The 22,990-nt window shown below is 42.7% G+C and overlaps 2 protein-coding genes across 8 annotated transcripts in view; one reads left to right on the top strand and one right to left on the bottom strand.

Moving 5' to 3' along the window:
- The window catches only part of kif26bb (kinesin family member 26Bb), a 29,643-nt gene extending 15,424 nt beyond the window's left edge, over positions 1-14,219 (bottom strand). For 2 of the 6 annotated variants that reach the window (XM_031872780.1, XM_031872783.1), the window contains exons 1-7: positions 11,996-14,219; positions 11,423-11,791; positions 8,461-8,937; positions 5,784-5,905; positions 5,435-5,606; positions 952-1,155; positions 550-643 (exon numbers count right to left, since the gene is read on the bottom strand). In XM_031872780.1, the coding sequence (XP_031728640.1) occupies positions 550-643; positions 952-1,155; positions 5,435-5,606; positions 5,784-5,905; positions 8,461-8,937; positions 11,423-11,791; positions 11,996-12,055 (1,498 nt within the window). In that variant the 5' untranslated portion in view covers positions 12,056-14,219. Of the gene's footprint in view, positions 1-549; positions 644-951; positions 1,156-5,434; positions 5,607-5,783; positions 5,909-8,460; positions 8,938-11,422 lie in introns of all 6 variants that reach the window. The other 4 variants (XM_031872779.1, XM_031872782.1, XM_031872785.1 and 1 more) reach the window with 3 other exon arrangements.
- On the top strand, positions 13,790-22,883 carry hnrnpub (heterogeneous nuclear ribonucleoprotein Ub). 2 transcript variants are annotated; one of them, XM_031872786.1, is made up of 14 exons: positions 13,790-14,470; positions 15,938-16,052; positions 18,053-18,132; positions 18,334-18,473; positions 18,646-18,745; positions 19,387-19,499; positions 19,708-19,971; positions 20,080-20,199; positions 20,293-20,421; positions 20,525-20,693; positions 20,807-21,088; positions 21,207-21,520; positions 21,624-21,773; positions 22,115-22,883. In XM_031872786.1, the coding sequence occupies exons 1-14, from the start codon at positions 13,978-13,980 to the stop codon at positions 22,163-22,165; spliced, it is 2,520 nt and encodes an 839-aa protein (XP_031728646.1). In that variant the 5' UTR covers positions 13,790-13,977; the 3' UTR covers positions 22,166-22,883. The 2 variants fall into 2 exon arrangements, with proteins under 2 accessions (XP_031728646.1, XP_031728647.1); XM_031872787.1 differs by having other exon boundaries at positions 21,627-21,773.
- Positions 22,884-22,990: the final 107 nt, after the last annotated feature.

The raw sequence follows: 22,990 nt of genomic DNA on the forward strand, positions 1-22,990 counted from the left end.
GTGTGTGTGTGTGTGTGTGTGTGTGTGTGTGTGTGTGTGTGTGTGTGCGTGCGTGCGTGTGTGTGTGTGTGTATGTCTGTGTGTGTGTGTGCAAATCTATTAAACTCCTTCACTGACGCTAAGTGCAGGGTTCCATCTCTCTAATACCAACGTATTACAGTCCATTTTGTTTACAGTCCCCTCTGAGCACAGTGCTACAGCAGTCTTTTTGTGCAGTATGCTGAAATGCCTATCAGGCTTTTGAAAAAGCATGTGTGTTGTATAATTTATGAATAGGCTGTTATTTACTAAGTAACAGGTGAAAGATGAATGACTAAATGGCAATGCTTTTCTGTCAAAAAAAACAATGTGGAAATGTGTATCATAATTGATAAGAGGACGGAGAGAGGAAACGTAAAAAGGGAGTTTAAGTGATAAAGAAAGAGTGAATGATAGCAGGAGTGGGACAGAGTAGCAGGAGGAGGGGGGCGCGGGGGAGCACAGATAAAAGCATCCCACTCTCATCTTGAGATTTTAACCCGTGGCCCCTCACAGCGACCGATTACTTACCCACATCAGCACATCCCAAACCCAGAACACATCCATCGCTGCCACTGAGCACACAGCGGATGACATCAGCCAAGACGCCCGCACACACCTCGGCCTGGTCATGGAGAACAAAGGATGACGAGCATATAATGATTCTCTACTGCACTGAGATGGTACATCCAATGAAATGAAAGAAGTACACTGATTCAGTAGATTTCCTTGGGCCTAGATACTGTAAGCAGAGCTTGAATAGAATTGATGGACAGTGTAATTGTGGTGGCTGTCCAAGCCCTATCAGCTTTCAGGTCATCAGACAGAGAGAGAAAACCAACCGTGGTGTGTAATGTACAGATGGGGAAATATACATTGAATATTTGAGAAGACACAGAATGTGCCGGACGAATGTTGGATGAAGAACCAAACCTGGCTTGAGTCCTGAGGATATGCAGCGTCAAAGTTGAAGGTCTTCAGCTGGTTTTTGCCATCCCTGCCTAGTGTCATTGTAGCCTGTGGTTGGCCTTTGCTGACTGGTTCCATTATGGTCACTCTTCTCTTGGACTGGTCAATACGGAGAACAGGTGGTTGGCCCTCTGACAGCGTTGGGCTCACCCTCAGCGAGACCTTGACCTGTTCACCGAAGGAGATGGTGGCATGTTCAAAATTGCATTAGGTTATGAACTGTAAAACACTTTAATGGGTTAAACATAATCTGTCTGTGGTTCTACCACTTTGGCCCAGTCTGACATATCTACACAACTAAGATGGACTTTCAAGAAATTTGGTACACACGTTCATGGTTTCCAGAGGATGAATTGTACTATCTTTGCTAGACCCTTAGTCTTTTCGCCATCATCAGGTAAAACTAAAACTATTTTTCCAATAGCCGTCTTTGGTTTATAACCAAATACCTACCAAACTAATGACATTATACCAAACTCAGCTGTACTGTGTGTTTAGTGCTAATTAGCATATGTTAGCATGGTAAAATACCAAACTAACATGGCTAACATGGTTGTAGGCTAAAGCCTCAGCATGTTAGCATTATCAATGTGAGCCTGCTAACACTAGCATTTACCTCAAAGCACCACTGTGCCTAAGTCCAGCCTCACAGAGCTGCTAGCATGGCTGTATACTTGAAACACATTGAAAATGTGTTGTTTTAATTTAGGTGTACTGACTCTTGAATGCTGCTGTTACAGAGCAACATGTAGCTATGTAAGTGATTTCATAAGAAGCCTGTGCATGTATGTAAGTTTAAATTTTGAAAATAAATACCAACAGCAAACTTATGGGGGAAAAAGAACGAGCTTCAAAACAGCAAGGTTAAAAAAGACCTTTATATCAAATTCAGGGAGTTTTAGCCATCTAAGAGACTTCCCGAACTCCAGAACAGAGTGAGAAAAATATATCATACACATATATGCCACAAAATCTTATAATTGGCTGTGTAAAGCTTCCTGTTACGCTGTCGGCTGCAATGCATTCTTTTTACTTTTGAAATGTTTGTGTTTACAAAAACAGGGTTTTAACTCAGAAGCCTGACATCAAATAGAGAGAAGTAATAGTGAGACTTTAGCTCTGAGCCCCTGCTGCTCCGCCATGGGAGGCTAAGATACTATTTTATGCAACGAAGGTTGGAAAGGGAAGCCTTGGTAGAACAAACTAAATGTCAAAAAGCATTGGGACGGCGATCTAAAGATAGTGTATCTGCTGAATGTTTCCCACTGACTTCACTTAAATTGTACCCTTACAAATAACTTTTGTTTTTACAATAAACACTTGAAATGATGAAGGCACTTGGCCAACAACAAGGCAGTACGTAACGTAAAGCATACTTTGGTATTTCCCTTTCACCTCCTTACTTACTAAGATTTTGTCAAATTAGTTTTAAGTAAGTCACAGAGTATCGACGACTGTAACGATGTCTTTACAGGACTCCCTAAAAAACGTTTAGCTGCAGCTGATCACATAACTCCAGATCTGAGGTCTTTACACCAGCTTCCTTTGTGTCAAAGAATATTTAAAAATTTGGTTTAAAACTTTTGTTTTATAAATAACTGCATGGTTTACCTCTGATCTTCTTCTAAATTATGAACCATCCAGACCTCTCAGGTGGTCTGGTACTTGTCTGCTTTCTGTCTCCAGAGTCAAAGCTAAACGTGGATAAACAGCTTTCACTTTTTATGCACCATAGAACAAACCTTGAGTCTGCTGCAAGTCTGCTGTTTGCCACTGCCTTTTATCAAATCAAATAATTATTCAAACCTTAAACTACACTGTTACTTTTATGCTTGTAGTTTATAGCTTTTTACTTTTGGCTCTTTAAAGACTGTTTTTAATTGTTTTTGAATGTCTTTTTTAGGTGTTTCTTTTGCACTTGTCTTGTTGCTAAATATGTGCTATATAGGCTGAATACACTTTGCCTTGCCTTACCCTTTAACATGTCTGGCAATCTGTGCTCTTGTTTCATAGCCATCAATGAAAACACAAAAATGAGCTGTATGTTGTTTTATGTTCACTGATATTTTAAAAAAAAAAAAAAAAAATTTTTTTTTTCTTTAGGCTGCATTAGACGGCCAGTTCATCCAGTTAGTGCAGAAACCACTTACAACTGCATGGCTATATATGAAAACCCTCCCGCTATATTTCTGCATGTCATGACATTAATTCCTTAATGCAGTTCTCTACAGCAAGCCTTCGGATTTAGAGGCTTTAAGGTCTTAAATTAAGTTAGATCCTGACTCTGACAGCCATTTAACAAGGCTCATAGTTAAATGTTGCCTTGCAGGAAGACAAGGCAACATTTACCTCACAAAAGATTATAAGCTCTATTAAGGTTGATAAACCAATTATAAAATGATACTTAATCAGGATTCAGGTCTGCAAGATTATGAATAGCCCTGTGTGCCATGACACCCAGTCGAATGCGGTTTTCTTGAAATTGTCCAGGACTGCATTACACCACGATGACATCATCCGTCATTGATATTTTGAATATCTGAAAGCCATGTTCCATCTGCCACATGATTATTTCCCAGTGTCTGTAAAGGATTTGTTTTTCTCCTCTCTCTCCAAATCATAATTGTAATACCTTAAGCAAGAAGTGGCTCCCTAACCCTATTGAACATGTGTCAAACTCTATTTATGAGGGTTAAATTATTCAAGAGACCCATTTTACAAGCGGAGAAAATCCCCCTCCGCTCTCACACACTTGTAAATATATTCTGGCACGCAGAAGCACACAGAGCTGAGTGCTCGGGCAGGTGTGGCTGGTGGTCGGGTCTATCTGAGCCTTTATCTGTAACTCTAGACTCAACCCAAGAGTCCGTCTATCTGAGACAAGGGGAGCGCAGGCAGCCATATTGATCCCCCCAGTTTCTCCCAGAGGAGGGGAGTGGAAGGGAGGGGAGGAACAAGACGGAGACATTAGCACCACATTACAGTGTATCATAAGAAGGCGTGATATAGGATCTCCTCCAAATTGACTGTGATCTTTTTACTGTGCAACAGGGGTAGTAAAACCACTTCCAAGATGGTGGTTGTGGGCGAGGATGGTAGTATATACTTCCAAAGATTCACCACCAGTCCAGACCTATTTTAAGTATTTACGCAGTATCTTCATCAAGTCAGTGCCATTGTCTTCTGGTACTGCATGTACACTTGTCTTAAGAAGACACTTCAAGTAAGATGACTGTTGGGAACTTTTTTCTATTTTCTATTTGGATGTGGAATGTGTGTGTATACTGTAAGCACACATTAGATAATGCATGCTGTCTTTCTCTTTACAACACACATTAGCAGAAAACAGGCTGTGTGCTGCTTCCATTATTGAGTATATGGTGTGTTTTTCCCCTTTAAACTGTCCTGCGCTGATGTATGTGATGTGCTGCAAAGAGCTGTTTAGAGTTCAAATGCATTGAACTTTGAACCCAAGCTGCACTGGTCTTCATGAGTGCACATTTAGTGCATTTGAGTCTCTCTGTTGTGCCCCGCTGTCTAGCTAAAAGCCGTCGCTCGCCGTCATCGTGGCATCTACCCTCCGGTTCCACCTCAGATAAATACTGTTAGCTCTGTCATCATTTATTATTGGGTGAAATGTTTGCCTTCATTTTTAGGTGTTTGATATAGAAACAGTGTTCGAGTCATAGTCGTAGGAATGTAACGATTGTTAGCAACGTTAACGTTAAGGCCTTTAGACCTTTGAAAGAATTATTTCACCCAGAACAGAACAGATCATGATTGGTTTTAACACCTGCTAATAGCTTTGAGATTTTGAGAAATATGCTTATTATTATGCTTATTGCTGAGAGTTAAAGAACAATAATAATTCCACTCTTATGTCTTGGAAGTGGAAGCAGGTTGAACTAGCTAACCTCTAAGTGTCCAAAGTTCAAATACAAATCCAGCCACCGAGACCTCAAATGTTTACCAATAAAAACATTCAAATTTCATTTGATTAATCCATATACAAACTGAAAGTTGTGGTTGTACAGGGAATTACGTGCTGCTTACCTCCTCTGTGGATTATGCTAAGCTAATTGGCTACTGGTTGAGGCTTCATACTTACTGTACGACATGAGAGTGGTATTAATCTTTTCATCTAACTCTCAGCAAGAACATGAATAAGTGTATTTCCCAAAATGTCAAACTACTCCTTTAAGTATATAATATTTGACAATTAGTTATTATTATAAGAATTACAAATACTGACAAGTAAAATGTTCACTGTATTACTGATAATTGGACGTGAATATGAGTGCTTAAATGTATTTCCACAATTAATCATTCATCCAATTTTAATTAGAATAAAAGTAGTTGTGAAGAATTACTCTAATTATTACAAATTGCACCCAAACCAAAGTGTTCCTACAGTAAATCTACTGGAATTTGGAGCCCAGCGGTCTACCTTGGCAACACTGGGTGAGTCTCTGGTTCTAGTGGCAGCTTGGAGCAGGCAGGAGGGGACGGGTGGTGGGTTTTTCTGGATCAACTCCCTGAAGCAGGTGGAGAAATGAGCAGGAGCTGGATCAGAGGCCTGGCCTTTTTTCCTCGATGTCAGGTTGAGCTTCTCTGCAGCCCTACAGGGAAGAATGAACGCCATGTCATACCACTAAATCTAAAGGGTGTAACCAGTGCAGACATGCTGGGAATACAACACATTTTACACACAACAGGTGCTGTTCTGATATATACATATATACAGTACATATAACAATAATATATATATATATATATATATATATATATATATTTACCTGGCTAAAAGGGACATAGCAGCAGTGTTGGCGATGGTCACCACTCTGGATATGTGAGGGATCTTTGAGCTCGTCTGTACAGTCCCGACGTCACCACGGACCAGTGCAGCATCATCTGAAGCCTGCTGGAGGGAGAGAGCTCGTTATAAAAATGAAAATCAGTAATTGCACTCCTGCACCCACTCCAAAAGGGGCTATTATCACAGGAATTACTCTGGGGACGATAATTGTGGGGCGTGTCTGTCTAGGGCATCTAGGCCGAGAGCGCAGTAGGTTAAACAGGAACCATTAGTCATATTACGGCTCTGGTTAGCTGCACTTACAGCGCAATGAATAGTTTGTGATGGCTCTAGTGACTGCTGTCTTGAATTTAAAACATGACTCGGAAGAGGAGCAGTCAACATCACTGCCTCTGACTCACACACACACACACAGTCAAGCAGCTTCATGTAAAGCATTACTTACACAGCTGTAGCTCCAAGGCGTGTGTTTTGTACACCGTGTGTATGCAACATGACCTATTCAACATGCGTTGCTGCTGCTCAACATGAAGTCACTGGGACTCATCACAGGCCGCAGGCTCAACATGTTTGTATTCCAGCGCTCTCAAGCTTCACGTCTCATCAACGTCAGAGCCTTTTTCTGGGGCAAGATAACAATGCTCAGTTTTTTCTCTAGTAATGATATTCAACCATAAACTGCCAATTAGAGCTGTGGAAGAACTGCAGGAGTAGTTGGTTTGGAAGGAGACTGGGTGGAGAATAAAGACAGGGCTAAGTGAATTAATGAAGCCATAGTTGATGTGGATAATGTATAGATACTCCCCCGCCCCTCCTCTTGTCTTCTTGTTGACTCATACAATCTGTCATAACCTTTTTTTATCTTCGCTTTCTCTTTCCCTCTGCTCTGATTTCTCTCTGTATTTGTAGTCCTTCATTATCTCTTGTTTTCTCCTCTCCCGCCCATCTCTCCAGTCCTTTCGTTCTATCGTTCCTTTCCTTCCTCCCATCTTACAACACTCAATTTCCTTTTCTCTTCTTCTGCAATCCATTTTTCCTCCACCCTCCTTTTTTTGTCTCCTCTCTCCTTACTCTTTGTCCTCCACTTTCACTCGTCTCATATTATTCCACCTCATGAACCTGTATTGATCTGCTCTTCTAGCTGGCACGCCTCGCTAATTTCTAATGCAGTCTGGCAAAGCTCAGTACAGTTTAATTTGAGTAACATGTTGCATTGTTATTGTCCAATTTCATAAGACAAGTCGATTAAGAACAAGAGGTTTATTACAATATTGCTCTCAAGGCTTTTTCAGTCCAGTTGACCACCCCAAGCCCCTTCAGTTACTGTTGCTATGTCCAGCGTCCCGTTCTGACAGAGCACAGAATGATAGTGGTGGCAGCTTTGCAACTTAAGGTTCTTAGTACTTTTTAAAACAATGTATGCTTGATTTCAGACAGAAGTACAAAAGCAGTCTATTTTGCAGGTTGTTGCCAGCAGATCTTATCACCTAGCTAATTAAGCTAATGCTAGCTCCATTCGCCTTCGGCTAACATAGGCTTACATTGGGTTAAGCTGCATGGATAAAGAAGACAGAGGTTAGGCTTATCGTTTATTGCCCGTTTTTTTACTTTTCAAGAGGAAAAACTTTTAAGACGAGGACTAACATTAACTGATGTGTTTTTGGACGTGACGCTATCACAGATAACGGGTTTGGCTGTGGATGGAATACAGCCTAAACTTCCTGAACGTTAGCCTACACTCTGATAGCATCCAGGACCAGCTCCCACACATGAGCTGTCGTTAACAGATTTATTTATTTATTTAGCCTGTAACTCCACAAGATATTTTGGTATGAAACTCGCCTCGTCCTTGTAAGCAATGCTAGGTTAGGTTACTACAGTAGGAAACCTAGCTAGCCAGACATGCTATTGTTTGGAGCTTATGTTAGAGCAGATAAACACATTGTATAATCAAGTCTTTGCACTTTTGCTCTTGTGTTTTAAAAAATTACACATTTTTATATACGGAGTGTCGCTCTTACTACAACGCACCGCCCCATCATGTGCGTAATTACTGTTGCTAAGCTATAATTGGATGATTGCTCTTCCAAGCTGGTGTTTGGGAAATGGTCAATTGTCCGTGAAGATTCTGTCAACCAGGTCACATGCTATCTACAAGTAGTACGTCAAAGGTTGGATACTTATATTTTCCATTTCTCCATATGGATCAGGAGGAAAACTAAAGAAACATTTAAAAAGTTGAACCAACATGTATAAAATACTCTAAAACACTCACTCACCTTGTTCAGGTTTATGACATTGGGGACTTGGGGGAGGGCGGGCTCAATCTGGTGCGGCTTCCATCACAGTAATGCATATTTAGCCACCAGCCACCCTGTTAAATATGACCATCCCCCTATTGATCACAAGTGCTTTTGACTGGCTGGCTTTTATGACTGGGGTAAATCATGACCCAATTCCATTCCATTAGCAAAAGTACTTTTAAACAACGACCATGAGATCTAAATAGGCTCTGATTAGGCACTATGAATCATTGCTTTGCTGACATGAGCACCCGTGAAGACGTACTTTACCCATATAGCTCATTAAAAGGGGAATGCACACTATAGGGATGTGTTATGTGTGATTTAGTGGTGAGAGAATGCTTTTAGGGGTACCTTATGGTAAGGGTACATGGTGACACCATCAGCGCTGGATGCAGATTTTGAAGCGACCAGCTGCTGCTGCTGCTCTACCCAGCGGCCCATATCGGGGTTGGGCAGCTTGGGCCCCCTCCGTCTGAGGGTTTGAGGGGTCCTCTGAGGCGTCCTCGGGCTTCTTGGGCTGTGCGGACTGTGGGTGCGACTGTGGGGATGATGCACAGCCATGGCAGCTTCCCATGGAGCCCTGTCTCCATGCTTTGTCTCACTTAGGCCCAGCAGTGTACCAGCGCTAAAGCTGGGTTCAAAGGGAGGCTTAGCTAATGGCTGACCCCTGCTCAGAGCCAAATGGACGGCCTCTTGTTTGAGCTGGTTGAGGTTCACGCCGCAGGCCCCACACTCGCCCTGCTCCCTCTCTCGGTCCCTGGACTCGGTGGTGGACCGACTATGGATGCGAAGGTTGTCGAGAAGAAACACAGACAGGTCACCAGAGTCCTGCAAAAAACAAAAATTGCAGGTAAACTTGGCAGTGAATGCTTTGAAGTACTCACTAAGGTTACTAGAAGTAGCCTGTAATGGTATTGTTACAGATAAGATAATGAGATCAGAGATTCAGCACAAAGCTTCTGGTGAAGACATAATAACAAAGCTAATTTGCCTTGTTTGGTTTCTGGCTTGAGGATTACATGACTGATCACTGTGCATATGGAAATGGAGTCGTGGGAGGGCACTGCAAGCAATGTTAGCACTTAGCAAAGTAATCAAGGAGTCAGTAGTATTGATTAATACCCCTGTAATCATTAAAAGTAGTTAGCAAAAACGTACTTACTTAAAGTGAACACAAATGTAATGAATCTCTGCTGTGAACCACCAATTCAGGGAGAACAACATGTCACAGCGCAGAATTTTATTTTCATTTTCCCTGCTGACCCCAACCCTAACTCAAGCTGGACGATAATCATAAAGTAACATTTGTTAAATTCTGACACAATGCTTAAAAAAGTTTAAAGGGGTGGGGTTTAAAGAGACAGGCGCTAAAACAGAGCATGTTCAGACAGAGGGTGCACTGAAAATTCAGACAGTATATCAGAATTTCTTTGTGTTTTTTAAACTTTAAAGCATGTAGACATGCAACAAAATACGTGAACCTGACAATGAGCATGATATGTCCCCTTTAAAGTCCCCAGCATTGACTCATATCTAACAAAATGAACATGAAACCATCATCTTGCTTTTCATCCCGACAAAGACACTCTTGTGTCACATCCTGTTCAGTCTGCCCTTGACACCCACCAATATCTAACACACTCCTTCTTCATCCCATCCCTGAGCACATTGCTAGTGATTCATATTCCCCAAGAGGAGTACTGTAAGAGCTCTCAATTATTATGTAAAACAAAGTCACTAAAATTCCAAAAGTACTAAAGCATTAGGCATTAAATATCTCCAGAAATCTCCATATCCAGGGTTAATTAAATCACATATGCCATAATATCTTCTTTATTCTACACCAAATTGGCAAACTAGGCTAATTCTACCACCAGTAAATTTCTGTTTCAGGTTTGGGCGTCTTGCATTTCTCATATATAAATGATGACAGATATATAAAGGACTAAATGTACTCTCGTAGCCAGATGGCGACTGTACTTTCCATCTCAGCCAGATTGCAAGCCCCACTAAAAAGATGACATTACAGAGACAAGATGCTTTTGAAAAATCATGCTCGGATCAATAAACCTGCAAGGAGCTCGCTTGCTTATCAGATTTCTTTGTTCTGACCATGTCTGCGGCCACAAGATACCGTCACTCTCCTGCTCTATTGCTCTGTTCTGTGGTCTCTCTCCAAAACACATGACGCTATAGCTGTGCCCCATCCCACTTAGGAGGACAAAAATAAAGAGTCCTCCCTCAATGGAGCGGTCTGTGGAGATGACACAGGGATGTCAAGATGAAATATTCATGCCCATTTGGAACCACTCACGCAGGAATGGCACTGGTTTACTTTGTCGATTGGAGTGTGTTTGATGGATGTTCGTGGTGACAGATGTACAGCTGGATGCAGAAATGTGCATTCCTCTCAGGGGCAGCGCTGTCGAGACTGATGGGCCCACATGGACATTAAAACACTTTCTAATTGACTTCAACATACAGCACTACAGAAAATGTGTTAGAAGTGGCAGCTTTATTTAAAAAGCCTACATGTGTTTTATTATGTGAGGGTTGCGACTCGTGATTATTTTCAGTATTGATTCAATTTGATTTTTGTTTCTGTTTTCTCAAGTAATCAGTTAATCTTTTGGTCTGCAAAACAAAAACAGTTTGCCTTTCCCAGAGCCCAAGCTGACATATTCATATTGGTTGTTTTGTCTAACTAACACTCCACACCCTAATTATGAACAATTCACTGTCATAGCAGACAAACAAAACCAGCACATTAGACACTGGGACCAGTCGATTCTTTTTACTTATAAACTTAGATATTTACTTAATAAAAAACTGCTGCTGATTAATTTTCCGTCAATCAACAAATTGATTAATCGGGTTATCAATAAGCTCTAGATTTTATAATATTATTTTATATTGAGTTATATTATATTATATCCAATATTATTAAACTAAATTATATATTCATTTGTTGAAAATATGAGGGATAAAATACAGGCATCCTTGTGAATAAGTTTATTTGGGGTGATTAAATATGACCTTATTACTCCATCAGTTGCATAAAGACCATCCAGGACTCATTCTACATTTTTATTATTAGTTTCTACATTTATTGTCAACTATTACCCTGTACTACCACCTGCTGAAAAGTCCTGGGATGTGTTTACTTGCATCAGCCTGCATTTTGTTCATATGCCAACATTTCCTCATTGGGATTCCTATCAAGCTAAAAGTGAGCAGACTGATCTTAAGTGCATTCCTGCTCCGCCACATCCCTGAGCAGCTCCATCAGAGCCCAGCCCCGTGGTGAACTGACCTTGCAAGAGAAGTGATGGTGAACAGCCAGGCTCAGAGCTTGCTTCTTCAGGGCAACAAGGGTCGCGGAGCACTTCTCGCAGCACGCAACTTTCCTGTCTGACCTCCCAAAGCCCAGATTCGCGGACATAGCGCCTCTGCATATAGTCCCACTACCAGAGGACATGGTGCTCCTGACGCGGTCTCCGACGGCTCCAGGGAGGGACTTGTATGACGGGACAGCGTCCGCTCTCTGGCACATATTCCGATGAGGGTCGCCTCTGGACCCTCCGGCACCCTCAGGACTGGGACGTTCCTTGGGCTGACGGTCTCTCTCGGTGATACTTGCAGAAAAGCCGACGGGCTCACGGTGATGCTGCACTTGTGAGCTCTGAGAGATAAATCATCAGGAGGATGTACGTGGGCTTCGTTAGGGGGAAATTAGATGTCAAATCGACGTGGATAACTGTTACCACACCCAAATGTTTGGGAGTTGTTTTGTCTTAAAGTGTTATTCTTATATGAAACTCTATAAAGACCATAAAATGATGTTACAAATACCACATCCTGTTCATAATGAGTAAATCTGACTTACCCAGTGTGTACCTCTCACCGAGGCAGGGCATCTCTCTCCTCTTCTAGTCAGAGATGACATGACAACTTGTTAATATTTTAAAAGATATCCGAACAAAGGCAGGGCGCGCTTTTCATTTCTTTTCACCAAAGCTCCGTGGATAAAAAGCAAACACATTTCACTCATAGTATTGGCGTACGTGAACAAAAACAAAATATGACAAACTAAGAGGCTGGAGACGCTGACCTCAGAGGAGTGGTGACCAGTGGCACAGTGGAGGAGGAGTGAGCGCACTGAGGAAACGCTTCATGAATTCACTTGGTTATTTACGATGACCTCCTCCGGGAGGCAGTAAAGAGCAAGCGTTCACAGAAACAGTCAAAATAAACTTTTTTAAATGGAATTCACTTAATTTCAAAACGTAATTCTCTCTCCTACAAGTTCCTCGTGAACCCTCTTGCAGCACAATAGTGAGAGAAAGCTGTCTGCATGGACGTGGAGACATGCGCTCACTGTAACACTGCTCCCATGATACATCACTGTAAGGTACATTTTACTGATCACTTTTAAAGCACTGGGTCTGGCCCCAAAACATATAGCAGAAATGTTGACCCCTTATGAGCCAACTGGCAGCCTTAGAAATAAAGTTATTATTGTATTATGCCTTCTGGTGATGTTGCTGTTAAGGATAGAAGTACCCTTTGCAGTAATAGTAAGTAAAAAGAGAAGATAGTGTGGTATAAGGCTTTTTTTAAATAACGTTATTGAACTATGCAGAACAATGTCAGATAGCAGAGGCAGAGGCAAAAAAATAGATTAAAGGGATACTACAGACATTTAGTATTGTGTCTCGATGATGTTGGGAGACTCGCAAGAGACAGGTAAACACAGAACGGTCAAAATTGATGCAGTGGAAGGCGAGATATCCTCACTTTAAGGGTTAAACTCTTAAAACGCGGGAGCCTACATTTATACATTTGATGATATCGTCACAATTACACAACCGTTTTGACAGAATGGTGAATGGTGTGCCCCTTTAAATTGAGAATGTTTTGTTTAGTTAAAACGTTGACAAAACAACAAATCACCATGGTGTCTTTATGCACAGTGACATTTGTTTTTATTTGTTATATTTTTGCATCAACATTTTTCACATTGACTGAAAAAACGTCTTAAAATTACAGCATTTGTTTCGTGACTTGATCATTTGGTATTTTCGAAATAGACAAGAAGTTGTAAACAGTCCTCAACTCTTCTGTCATCATGTTTGAGCAGATAAAATGAAACCACAGATTCAAATCAATTAAAAGTTATACTATGGCTGATTAAAGTGAACCTCCTCTACCTGATTGGCTTAGTGGTAGATAATAGCCACCCTAAATCATAACAGTATTGAATGTAAAATAGCGAACTGTGTAGTTGAATGAATTCATGAGTTTCACTCCATGGAAAGATATACATTATAGACTACTCGCACAAGAACCATTTTAAATTTAAATTAAATAGGGTTAAGAGTATTGACTATTATTTTGAATAGCGTCCTATTTTATCGCCCCTTTATTCATCTAAACTTTATTATCATATTATGCAGTAGATTTACTTTTTCCAAACGTAGGCTAGGCCTATGTGAATCATGCAAACAAAGACAAAATTAGTATAATCTTTGGTGTCCTAAGTGTTGCATTTTTCCTCCACATTTTGCCCCACTTTTTTCCACATCACCGCTTTCTATGAGATTGGTTTTGTTATTACGCCAGCGACAGATGGTCGGCGGGCTGTATAACCCAGCCGCGCTGCTCTCTGGGTAATTACGGTAAGACGTCATCTTTCTCCCCCACACCCCGGGATAAGCACAGCTCTTTTGCCGGTGAAAGATTGGTCGGACAGCGCGGGTGCCATTTGGCGCAGTATATTGAGCTACATCCGTCGACAAAGCCCGTCCAGTTATTTATTTATCGTATTTGTGAATTTTACTTAATACATTTTGCAGTCAAACATCCACAATGAGCTCAATTAACGTCAAAAAGCTGAAAGTGAACGAGCTGAAGGACGAGCTGAAAAAGCGTGATCTTTCGGATAAAGGGCTGAAGGCCGAGCTGATGGACCGCTTGCAGGCCGCGCTGGACGAGGAGGCCCTTGCAGGAAACCCCCCACTAGACCAAGAAGCTGCAGCGGCTGAGGGTTCCGGCCAGGCCGCCGACCAGGAGGGTATGGGTGAGGAAGAAGAAGGCGAGGGCCCGATAGAAGAAAGTATGGAGGCCAACGAGGAGGAGGAGGAGGAGGAGGAAGAAGAAGAAGAAGAAGAAGAAGAAGTAGTAGTAGTAGTAGTAGAAGCGCCTAAAAATGGGGGCGACGGCGATGGCGCTGCTGAAGACGAAGAGATGGGTGAGGAGGGAGACGAGGACGACGAGATGGATCCCATGCTCAAGGGAGATGTCGACGACATGGAGAAAATAGACACGGAGGATGGTGAGCCCGCGGACCAGGCTGCTGAGGGTGAGTCGGCCGGATTGGTTATGAAAATGTGACTGGCTGGATGGACTGTTGCTGGGTGTCGGGTTTTCCTACAGCGTTAATGCTACAGCGTTAATGCTACCGCGGGAGGGAGCCGGCTGGGAATGACTAAATTCCAATCCGTTACCATACAACAGAGCGTCCATGTTGAGCGATAGCGTGACCTCACTAAACTAGCAAGCGTTAGCCACAAACTGAAACGGCTAGCCGCTCATGCTAATTTCAAGTTAGCATCGGTCCCCACCTTGGCTAAAGCTAACGCTAATCATTTTGTAACGTATTGTCGATATTCCAGTTCACAAATGTTAACTTTATCATTCTTATGTAATGGTAGAATATCGTTCCTCACAATTGAAAACGTTATGCGAATGAAGTTAAACACAAGACATTGATTTAACGTAGCATAGTTGGTTTTTCGATTCGCTTGGTTAGCGTGTTAGCTTGCCAGCTAACGTCATTTTCTTTGTGTCTTTGGTGCAGTGATAACTAGCGGTCGCCGGTTAGCTAGTTCAGTGGTTCCCGCATTGAAGTCTGGCTTTAAATTGGTTGGTAGTGTGGTGGCGGTGAAACAAGATGATCACTTTACGTTACTCTTTAACCCACAATAAATTGGGGCGCCCACGTTAAATAAAGATCTAACTTTAAAGCAGTGGAATGCCACTGCGGTGATGGCAGGGTGCCTAGCATCCGCTTCTATCCTGCTAATTACGCTACTCTAAGCTCCTAAGGCACAATTGGGCAGTTCCAAGTTTAGTACGAATTCCTTCGGTGTTTATGTCCAAGCGCATTTGCCTAAAAGACTGGGAACATCTGCACTTGCTGTGCAGAAGACGGGCCAGGCGTCGAACTGCTTGTTTAGCACGTGGTTAGTTAGTCCGTCGGTTGGATAGAAAGTGTCATCTTGTTAGATGAATTTAGAAAATGTCGGTTTACCGTGAGATTCACCTAGGCAATTCAGGGTAAGATGTGGGGGGTGCCAATCAGGTCTAAATAGACATTCCCATTTCCTTGCATGATGCATTCGTCCTTAGACAGCAGTAGATCAGTCCTCCTTAATAATATAGGCTAACATCTGAATCGTATTGAACACAATACATTCCAAGCCCTTTATACCAGAGTTGATGTCCCCTTTACTTTGCAGAGACTTGTTTTTCCAGCCCCAGCAAACACTGTTCACAATGTTCATTTGGACCAGCCTATATTGTAATTATTATCTGGTCATTAGAGCTGTTACAATTCATGTAGTATGATTGTGTGTGTGTGTGTGTATATATATATATTAAAGTGTAATCGTGAGGTGTTACCTCTTTGGTTACCTTACTATTGATGATTATGGTCGACACAATGTAACTAATGAACGGGCTTTGTGGGTCAGAACCCCACTGCCAGTCCGACCTCTCTCTCACAAAAAGGAACACCTCATTCTATATCTTTGTTCTATTTTCAAAGGGGATGCGGACAAAGACACGAATGCTGATCAGAAGAATAAGAAGGGTGTTAAGAGACGCCGGGAGGAACATGGAAGGGGCTACTTTGAATTTATTGAAGAGAACAAATACAGCTGGTAAGGATGGGACAGAGCAAAAATGGCCTTTAGCATCCCTGAAGCGCCATCCATAGCTTTGTTGAACTGTATTGGCTTTAAGTGCCAATGCACATATAATTAGCATGAGGAAAACCCTCATTTTCAAGTATTATACTATTTATTAACTACCTCACTTTCACACATGTTTTGAGGGTCATCCCTGACTACTTTAAAGAGCCTTACTTTTGACAGTACCCACTCACATTTGTGTCTGAAATGGACTGCATTCTGTAGCAGAAGTGCAACTATCAAGTCTCTGAATTTTCACATCTGTTCCTCGTGCCACTTATTGTTTTGGAAAGCCAGTTGTGTCCTCAAGGTGAAGCCAGGCTGCTCAAGAGAGAACCCAGAGGAAAGTAGCAGATGTGCACTTCTTAATGAATGATTGGAGGGAGGGGGGAAGAATAGCTGAGAGGCGTGGGAGGAGGGGTCCAGTGCTGCAGAGTAGAACACAAGGATGTAGCAAAATGTCCAAAGTGTTTGGAACGTCCACGGAGGAGCTCGTTATTTACCGTCCATCGTTTTACCTCGCAATGGTCTTTTTTTTTTTTTTTTTTTTTTTTTTTTTTTTTATCGCTTTGTTTTTTATTTCACTGGTTGTATGCTGTCAAACTGCTATTTCTGTCTCATGTATCATGTGTTGTTTGTTATCATGGTGTGAGAGCGTGGACGTTTGCTTGCAAGACTCTTTTCTACCCCCCGCCCAGGTGACTTCATGCATGGTGTGCGTGGACGTTTATGTGTGCATACGTGTACCTACTTCTTGGTCAGTGTTTGGTTTTCATTGCGCTGTTGACACACTTTAAAGAATCCAACATCAGAAAACAGAAATTATTATTTTATTTTTTTATTTTTTTCTTCGGGAAAAGTCTGGGAGAATTATTTGAATACAAATGGTAGTGCTGCCTCTTTAGGTCCTTTTTGGCCCCTTCCTATCTGACAGTTAAATATTTTATTGCAAGTGTTCATTCATTTACAATTTGAAAGTCACGATTTTCTGTCTTTTCCCCAATACCATATCTTTTATTAGAGCTTTAATCCACTCTATGTGACGCCTGGGGCCCCTGGGCAGCCATAGACCTATAGAGCAGCACTCACTGACTGCACTGACCATACACTCCACCTCAGGCTACTTGCTCCAGAGCCACCATAAAGCCCCCCCCACAGCCATTCGTGCTGCATTCAAGGCTGTTTTAAGAACTACGATGTCAGATGTCTCCGGAGATGTTGAGACTGCTGCGGATAATCAGCCCAAATCTTTGATTTGATTCCTGCTGAATAATGACTACTCCACTGGACATAGATCATTGCATCAGGTGAAACAATGCAGAAGCCTTATTGAAATGTGCAACTCTTTACAACTTTGAACTAGATTCTTAAACTTCCCGTTGTGGAATTGTGTACCTAATCTCAAGCTACAGAGTTGGTAAGTTGCTGTAGCTCACATGACTCATTTCAAGCAGCCAAGCATGTCCTTCACACTCGGAACAGTGAGTCGGTCGGGACCTTTTTCATTTTAGGATTCCACATATGGGAAGTTAAATAAACTGTACCTGCTGTCACTTTGACTGACCCCACAGCAATCCTGGAGATCATAAACGCACTGATCTGAAAGGGGAAAGGTCTTCTATCACTTTGACCAGTGGATAGCAGTGAGTGCTAGGGACAGCAGAGTCTCTCTCTCTCTGTCTCTGTCTCTGTCTCTGTCTGTGTGTGTGTGTGTGTGTGTGTGTGAGAGACGTTTTAGATTTCACTGGATACTAGAAGGTAAGTGCTGTCTGCCAAGGCCAAAAATAAAGACTTCTTTGGAGACTCGCTTCCCCCACTTACTGTTCCTATTTTGTGTTGCTTCCCTTAGTCTCTTTCCACCTTTCTCCCCAAATATTTTTCAGCAAGTGGTACCCAAGACATCTTTTGTGTTCCATGCAGTTGCATCGACATGTGAATCCTATCGCTGACTGGTTGGTGTCTCTTTGCAGGGCCTCATTTAAGTCTCCCGTGCCCCCCCTGGAGGAAGAAGATGAGGAGTTTGATGACACAAAAGTCTGCCTGGATACCTGTGAGTGACAGGTTTAAAGGAATATTTTAAGCCACTTTGATTCAAAGATCCAATATTATAAGTCAAAGATGACTAGCTGAAACATTACCACACTCTTCATCGGAGGCCCATTTACCTGGATACTGATGAGTGTGCTCTTTTTTTTTTTTTTTTTTTTCTTTTTCTTTTTTTTTTCTTTTTTTTTTTTTTGTTGTGCTCTAGACAACTGCGACCTGCACTTTAAGGTGTCACGGGACCGTTACAGTGCCTCATCTCTCACTATGGAGAGCTTTGCTTACCTCTGGTCCGGAGGCAAGGGAACCTACGGTGTGAACAAAGGCAAAGCCTGCTTTGAGATGAAGGTACAGTAACAGTGACCTAAACACATTCTCATTCCTAATGCATCCCGGAATGTTTTATAACTCATGTAGAACTCAACAGTGTGTACAAGCGTTGTGTAAAATGGACGCACAGCGGACTAGTGGAAACGAGTCCTGATATATTTTGTTTGTGTGTTTTGCTTCATGTCAACAGATTGCAGAGAAAATTCCCGTGAAGCACATTTCCAGCAAGAACATGGAGATTCACGATGTGCAAGTCGGCTGGTCCCTGTCTACTGGCACCCTCCTCCTCGGTCAGTGTCTTCTGTATGCTCTAGCTCTGAACTCTTCTGTGTATTATACTGCTGGCTGCGTGGAATGAAGTGTTGAGTCCAGTAGTAACTTTCCGTTTACTCGTGGCAGCGTTTCTTCCACTCGCTTCCAGAATCATTTTGTCACGTCACACATGTGGTGTACAGCTAACTGTTCAAGTATTATCTGGAACATGATGGAATATCATTACTTCTGATGCACAAAATGGTGACCAGGCCAGTGCAGGATATGTTTCATGCATGCAGAATTCTGCAGTGCTCCAAATACTGTTCAGTATCTTGAATGGACTTAACGGTGGATTCATTGGAAGACAGCAAAACTCTGACAAAGTATCTGTTTTATATATTTATATTAATACAAAAACAGGCTTCTGTGGTCTTCCTTGAGGTCCCTCTAGTGGTTCATAAGCAGCATGACATGGCCATGTAAAATGGCTCCAGCTCAGGCTGCATCATGGTAATGGTGGCTGGCTTATTGCCAACACACATGATTCACACACCATAATAAGAGTCCCAGTGACTGAGATTCCTTCTGCTAGACGTCTCAAAAAGGCTTCTTTAATAGATTTTTTTATTTATTTTATTTTTTTTGTCAATTCATGTTTCTCCCATTAATTGTTTAGGTGAGGAGGAACATTCTTATGCATACTCCGGGAAAGGCAAGAAGACCACCAACTGTGTGACAGAGGACTTTGGAGAAACCTACGAGGAGAATGATGTCATCTGCTGCCTTATTGTAAGACATGCATGCTGCTTGTATTTTGTCAGTTTATTAAAGTAGATGAAAACCAAGCCAGCGTAATGGACTTAAAAACAGGAACCTCAATATGAAGGTGAAAGAACTGCCAACTTTTACTTTGTGTCATTTGTCTAAATGGCTGGTCCATTTGTTCACATTTCAACTCGTCTTCATCACAATTTCTCATATTGCTTTCTCTGTTTAGGACTTTGAGGGGGAGGAGGCGGTGTTGTCCTTCTCAAAGAACGGCGGCGAGCCGGCCGCCGCTTTCCAGGTCAAGAAGGACTCTCTGAATGGCCAGGCTCTCTTCCCCCACGTCATCTGCCACAACTGTGCTGTGGAGTTCAACTTTGGCCAGATGGAGACTCCGTACTTCTCTCTGCCCCAGGGTTACACCTTCATGCAGCAGATCCCCGTGGACGACAGAGTCCGGGGGCTCAAGGGGCCCCAGACCAAGGCTGACTGCGAGGTAAGCATAGTAATGTAATTCCTTTGATTAGTCATGGAGTGTGTTTGTAACTAATATTCAGCAGAATGTATAGTGATTTTATGTAACTTGGCCTTTCATGTCATGTAGATCATAGTGATGGTCGGCCTGCCAGGCTCAGGGAAGACCACATGGGTGAAGAACCATGTCCAGGAGAACCCTGGGAAGTACTACATCCTGGGCAGTGACACCATTGTGGACAAGATGATGGTCAGTCCTGATGCAGCTGCTGTTTTCATTAGTTCATACTGTCTCTACTGTTTAATATGTTGACATTGTATTTTGTCCAATCATTTAATACAGATCAACAGCCTGAAGCGCCAGTCAAAAGACATCACAAAACTGAGCGCAATTTCCCAGCGAGCACCTCTTTTCCTGGGAAAGTTCATTGAGATCGCCGCCCGCAAGAAGAGAAACTACATCCTGGATCATGTAAGTGGCTTGTGCTGGATTTGTTTTATTTAGTTCTACAGATTACCTTCAAATCAAACGCTATAAAAACCCAGTACCAATGAGCCTCTTTCTCTTCCCCCAGACCAACCTGTCGGCCCCAGGCCAGAAGAGAAAGATGTGCTTGTTTGCAGGCTTCCAGCGCAAGGCGGTGGTGGTCTGCCCCTCTGACGACGACTACAAGCAGAGAGTCCAGAAGAAGGTCGAGAGTGATGGCAAAGAAGTGCCTGAGCATGCTGTCTTCAAAATGAAAGGTAAAAATACATGGTAGTAGAAATCAATAAAACCTTTACTGTTCTTTGTTTTTCTGTCTGATTCAGGTGAGTCTCTCCTCCTTATCACGTCCCTTGTTTTCCCTCCATGTCAGGCTTCTACTCTCTGCCTGAGGAGGGAGAGAGCTTCAGCGACGTCGTCTTTGCCGAGCTGCAGAAGGAGGAGGCCGGCAAGCTGCTGGAACAGTACAAAGAAGAGAGCAAGACGGCTCTGCCGGCCGAGAAGAAGCCCAACCAGGGGAGCACAACACCAAAAAGAGGTGGCGGCCTGCGCGGCGGCGGCCGGGGGGGCAAGAACCAGTTTGGCCGTGGCAGTGGACCCGGACTTAGAGGCGGTGGCCGCGGAGGCTTCCAGAACAGAGGCAACTTCAGAGGAGGTAGTATTATATTTGGGATGTAATCACCATTTTATTCATAGAATATATGTATTCTTGTTGTTGTAAAGACCATTTATTGCATTCATGCTAACTTGTACTGCTCCTGATCTTTTTGCAGCCCCTGGCCCCCGTGGCGGCTTCAACCGTCCACCTCGCGGCTTCCTGCCTCCCCAAGCCTTCAGGGGAGGGTTCCATAACCGTGGCAACTTCAACCGGGGCGGTGGCCCCATCCCCAGCCTGGGCGGTTCTCCCAGGGGCGGACCAATGAGGGGTAACATGGGACCCAGAGGGGGTCACATGAACAGAGGTGGCCCAATGAACCGAGGAAACATGAGCAGAGGAGGAGGAGGCGGCGGCGGAGGAGGAGGAGGAGGAGGAGGAGGAGGAGGAGTCAACATGCATCGCGGTGGATCCAGGGGACATCACAACCAGGTGGGTTTGATAATGACACTTTCTTCCTGTTGTCATGTGATCCGTTTTTTGTTTTGTTTGTGGGTGGCGACATGGTCATCATTGTCCTGCCTCTCTCCCACAGCAGTTCCAGCAGAGAGGTGGTAACCGTGGCAACTTTGGCAACTTTGGAAACAAGAATGGCAACTTCGGTAACAACAGGAACAGCGGTAACTTTGGCAACAGGAACGGCATGGACAAGGCCCAAGCCTTCAACCAGAGCTGGCAGCAAGGGGTCAGTATTAAGAGCAGTTACACTGGACTTCAGACTGTCGACGTTGAACACGATACCCAAACACTACATGTAGATGTGAATACAACGGAATCACTTGACCCACGGCCACATGTTGCGTGATATTAATGATTCCATTACCCTCATTAGCGAAAAATACAATAAGCATTTAATATTTCATCTCATTTTGCCCCAGTTTCCCATGAATAACGAATACTACCATAAACCTTTACTACCAGTGCAGAATGTAGATATACTTACTGAAATGAGTAGAAACTGAAGAAAGCCCGTTTGACTTGGGTACAAACACAAAGTAAGCTGTGCGTCTCTTGTGTCCCGTACAGTTCTGGAACCAGAAGCCGTGGAGCCAGCAGTATCAGCCTGGATATTACTAAGACACTTGTTGTAACGGAGTGGTGGCCGACCCACCGCTAGCCACGGAACATCCCTCCACACCGCTCTTTTGATTTTACTTTCTCTAGAACCCACTTTTAATAATCTCCAACCCACCAACTGACAATGAAGACTAACGCGATATGGAGCAACAACATTCCACATCAGGGTGGAGACCAGATACCTGAGTGTAATTGAGGCTTCCTACATCCATCTACACATGGGGTACAACGTGGGTTCAGTCTCATTCAATCATCTGTTTTTATTTCTTTCGTTGTATATTTCATTATGCTTTTTTCACACTTTTAAATGACGTGCTTTTAAAGGAGAAAAAAAAACCTTTTGCCAGCCCCGGGGCAGATGTTGCGAGATTTCTTTATTCAGGGCTGTGCATTTTATCTGTGCTGTGATTTATTTTTTTTTTTTTTTTTTTTTTTTTTTTTTTTTTTTTTTTTTTTTTTTACAAATTGTAAATATTTGTTGTTTTTCTTTCCTTTGCGTAGTCTGTATGAGAAGTGCAAAGAAACGGTAATGATTGAAAGGAACCGTGGCTTGTTAGCGAGAAGCATGGTAGCTGATTCTGCTGTTAGGCTGTACATGTCAATAGAGTCCGCAGTTAAACCGAAGCAACAGATGAACTGTCTTTTGTTCCCAGTATCCAACCTGTAACCTAAACTCCATAGACCTATAATAAACAACTCGTTGGCTTTTTACATTGTTCTTGGCTTGTGACTTTTGATTCGGTTCAAAGGTGTGTAAAAGACCTTTGAATGGGCAATGTCCTAGTTTGCTACTTCAAACAGTGAGGACAGCAGCCCCCCCCCCCC

The sequence above is a fragment of the Anarrhichthys ocellatus genome, unplaced genomic scaffold (assembly GCF_004355925.1).
Source record: "Anarrhichthys ocellatus isolate YVR2014 unplaced genomic scaffold, GSC_Weel_1.0 scaffold66, whole genome shotgun sequence".
Classification (NCBI taxonomy): domain Eukaryota; kingdom Metazoa; phylum Chordata; class Actinopteri; order Perciformes; family Anarhichadidae; genus Anarrhichthys; species Anarrhichthys ocellatus.

Bases quoted from the DNA above. Each gene is read 5' to 3' on its own strand.
- hnrnpub (XM_031872786.1), top strand. From the start codon at position 13,978: ATGAGCTCAATTAACGTCAAAAAGCTGAAAGTGAACGAGCTGAAGGAC. The intron at 16,053-18,052 runs GTAAGGATGGGA...GTCTCTTTGCAG, and splicing joins GAAGAGAACAAATACAGCTG to GGCCTCATTTAAGTCTCCCG. The intron at 21,089-21,206 runs GTAGTATTATAT...ATCTTTTTGCAG, and splicing joins CAGAGGCAACTTCAGAGGAG to CCCCTGGCCCCCGTGGCGGC.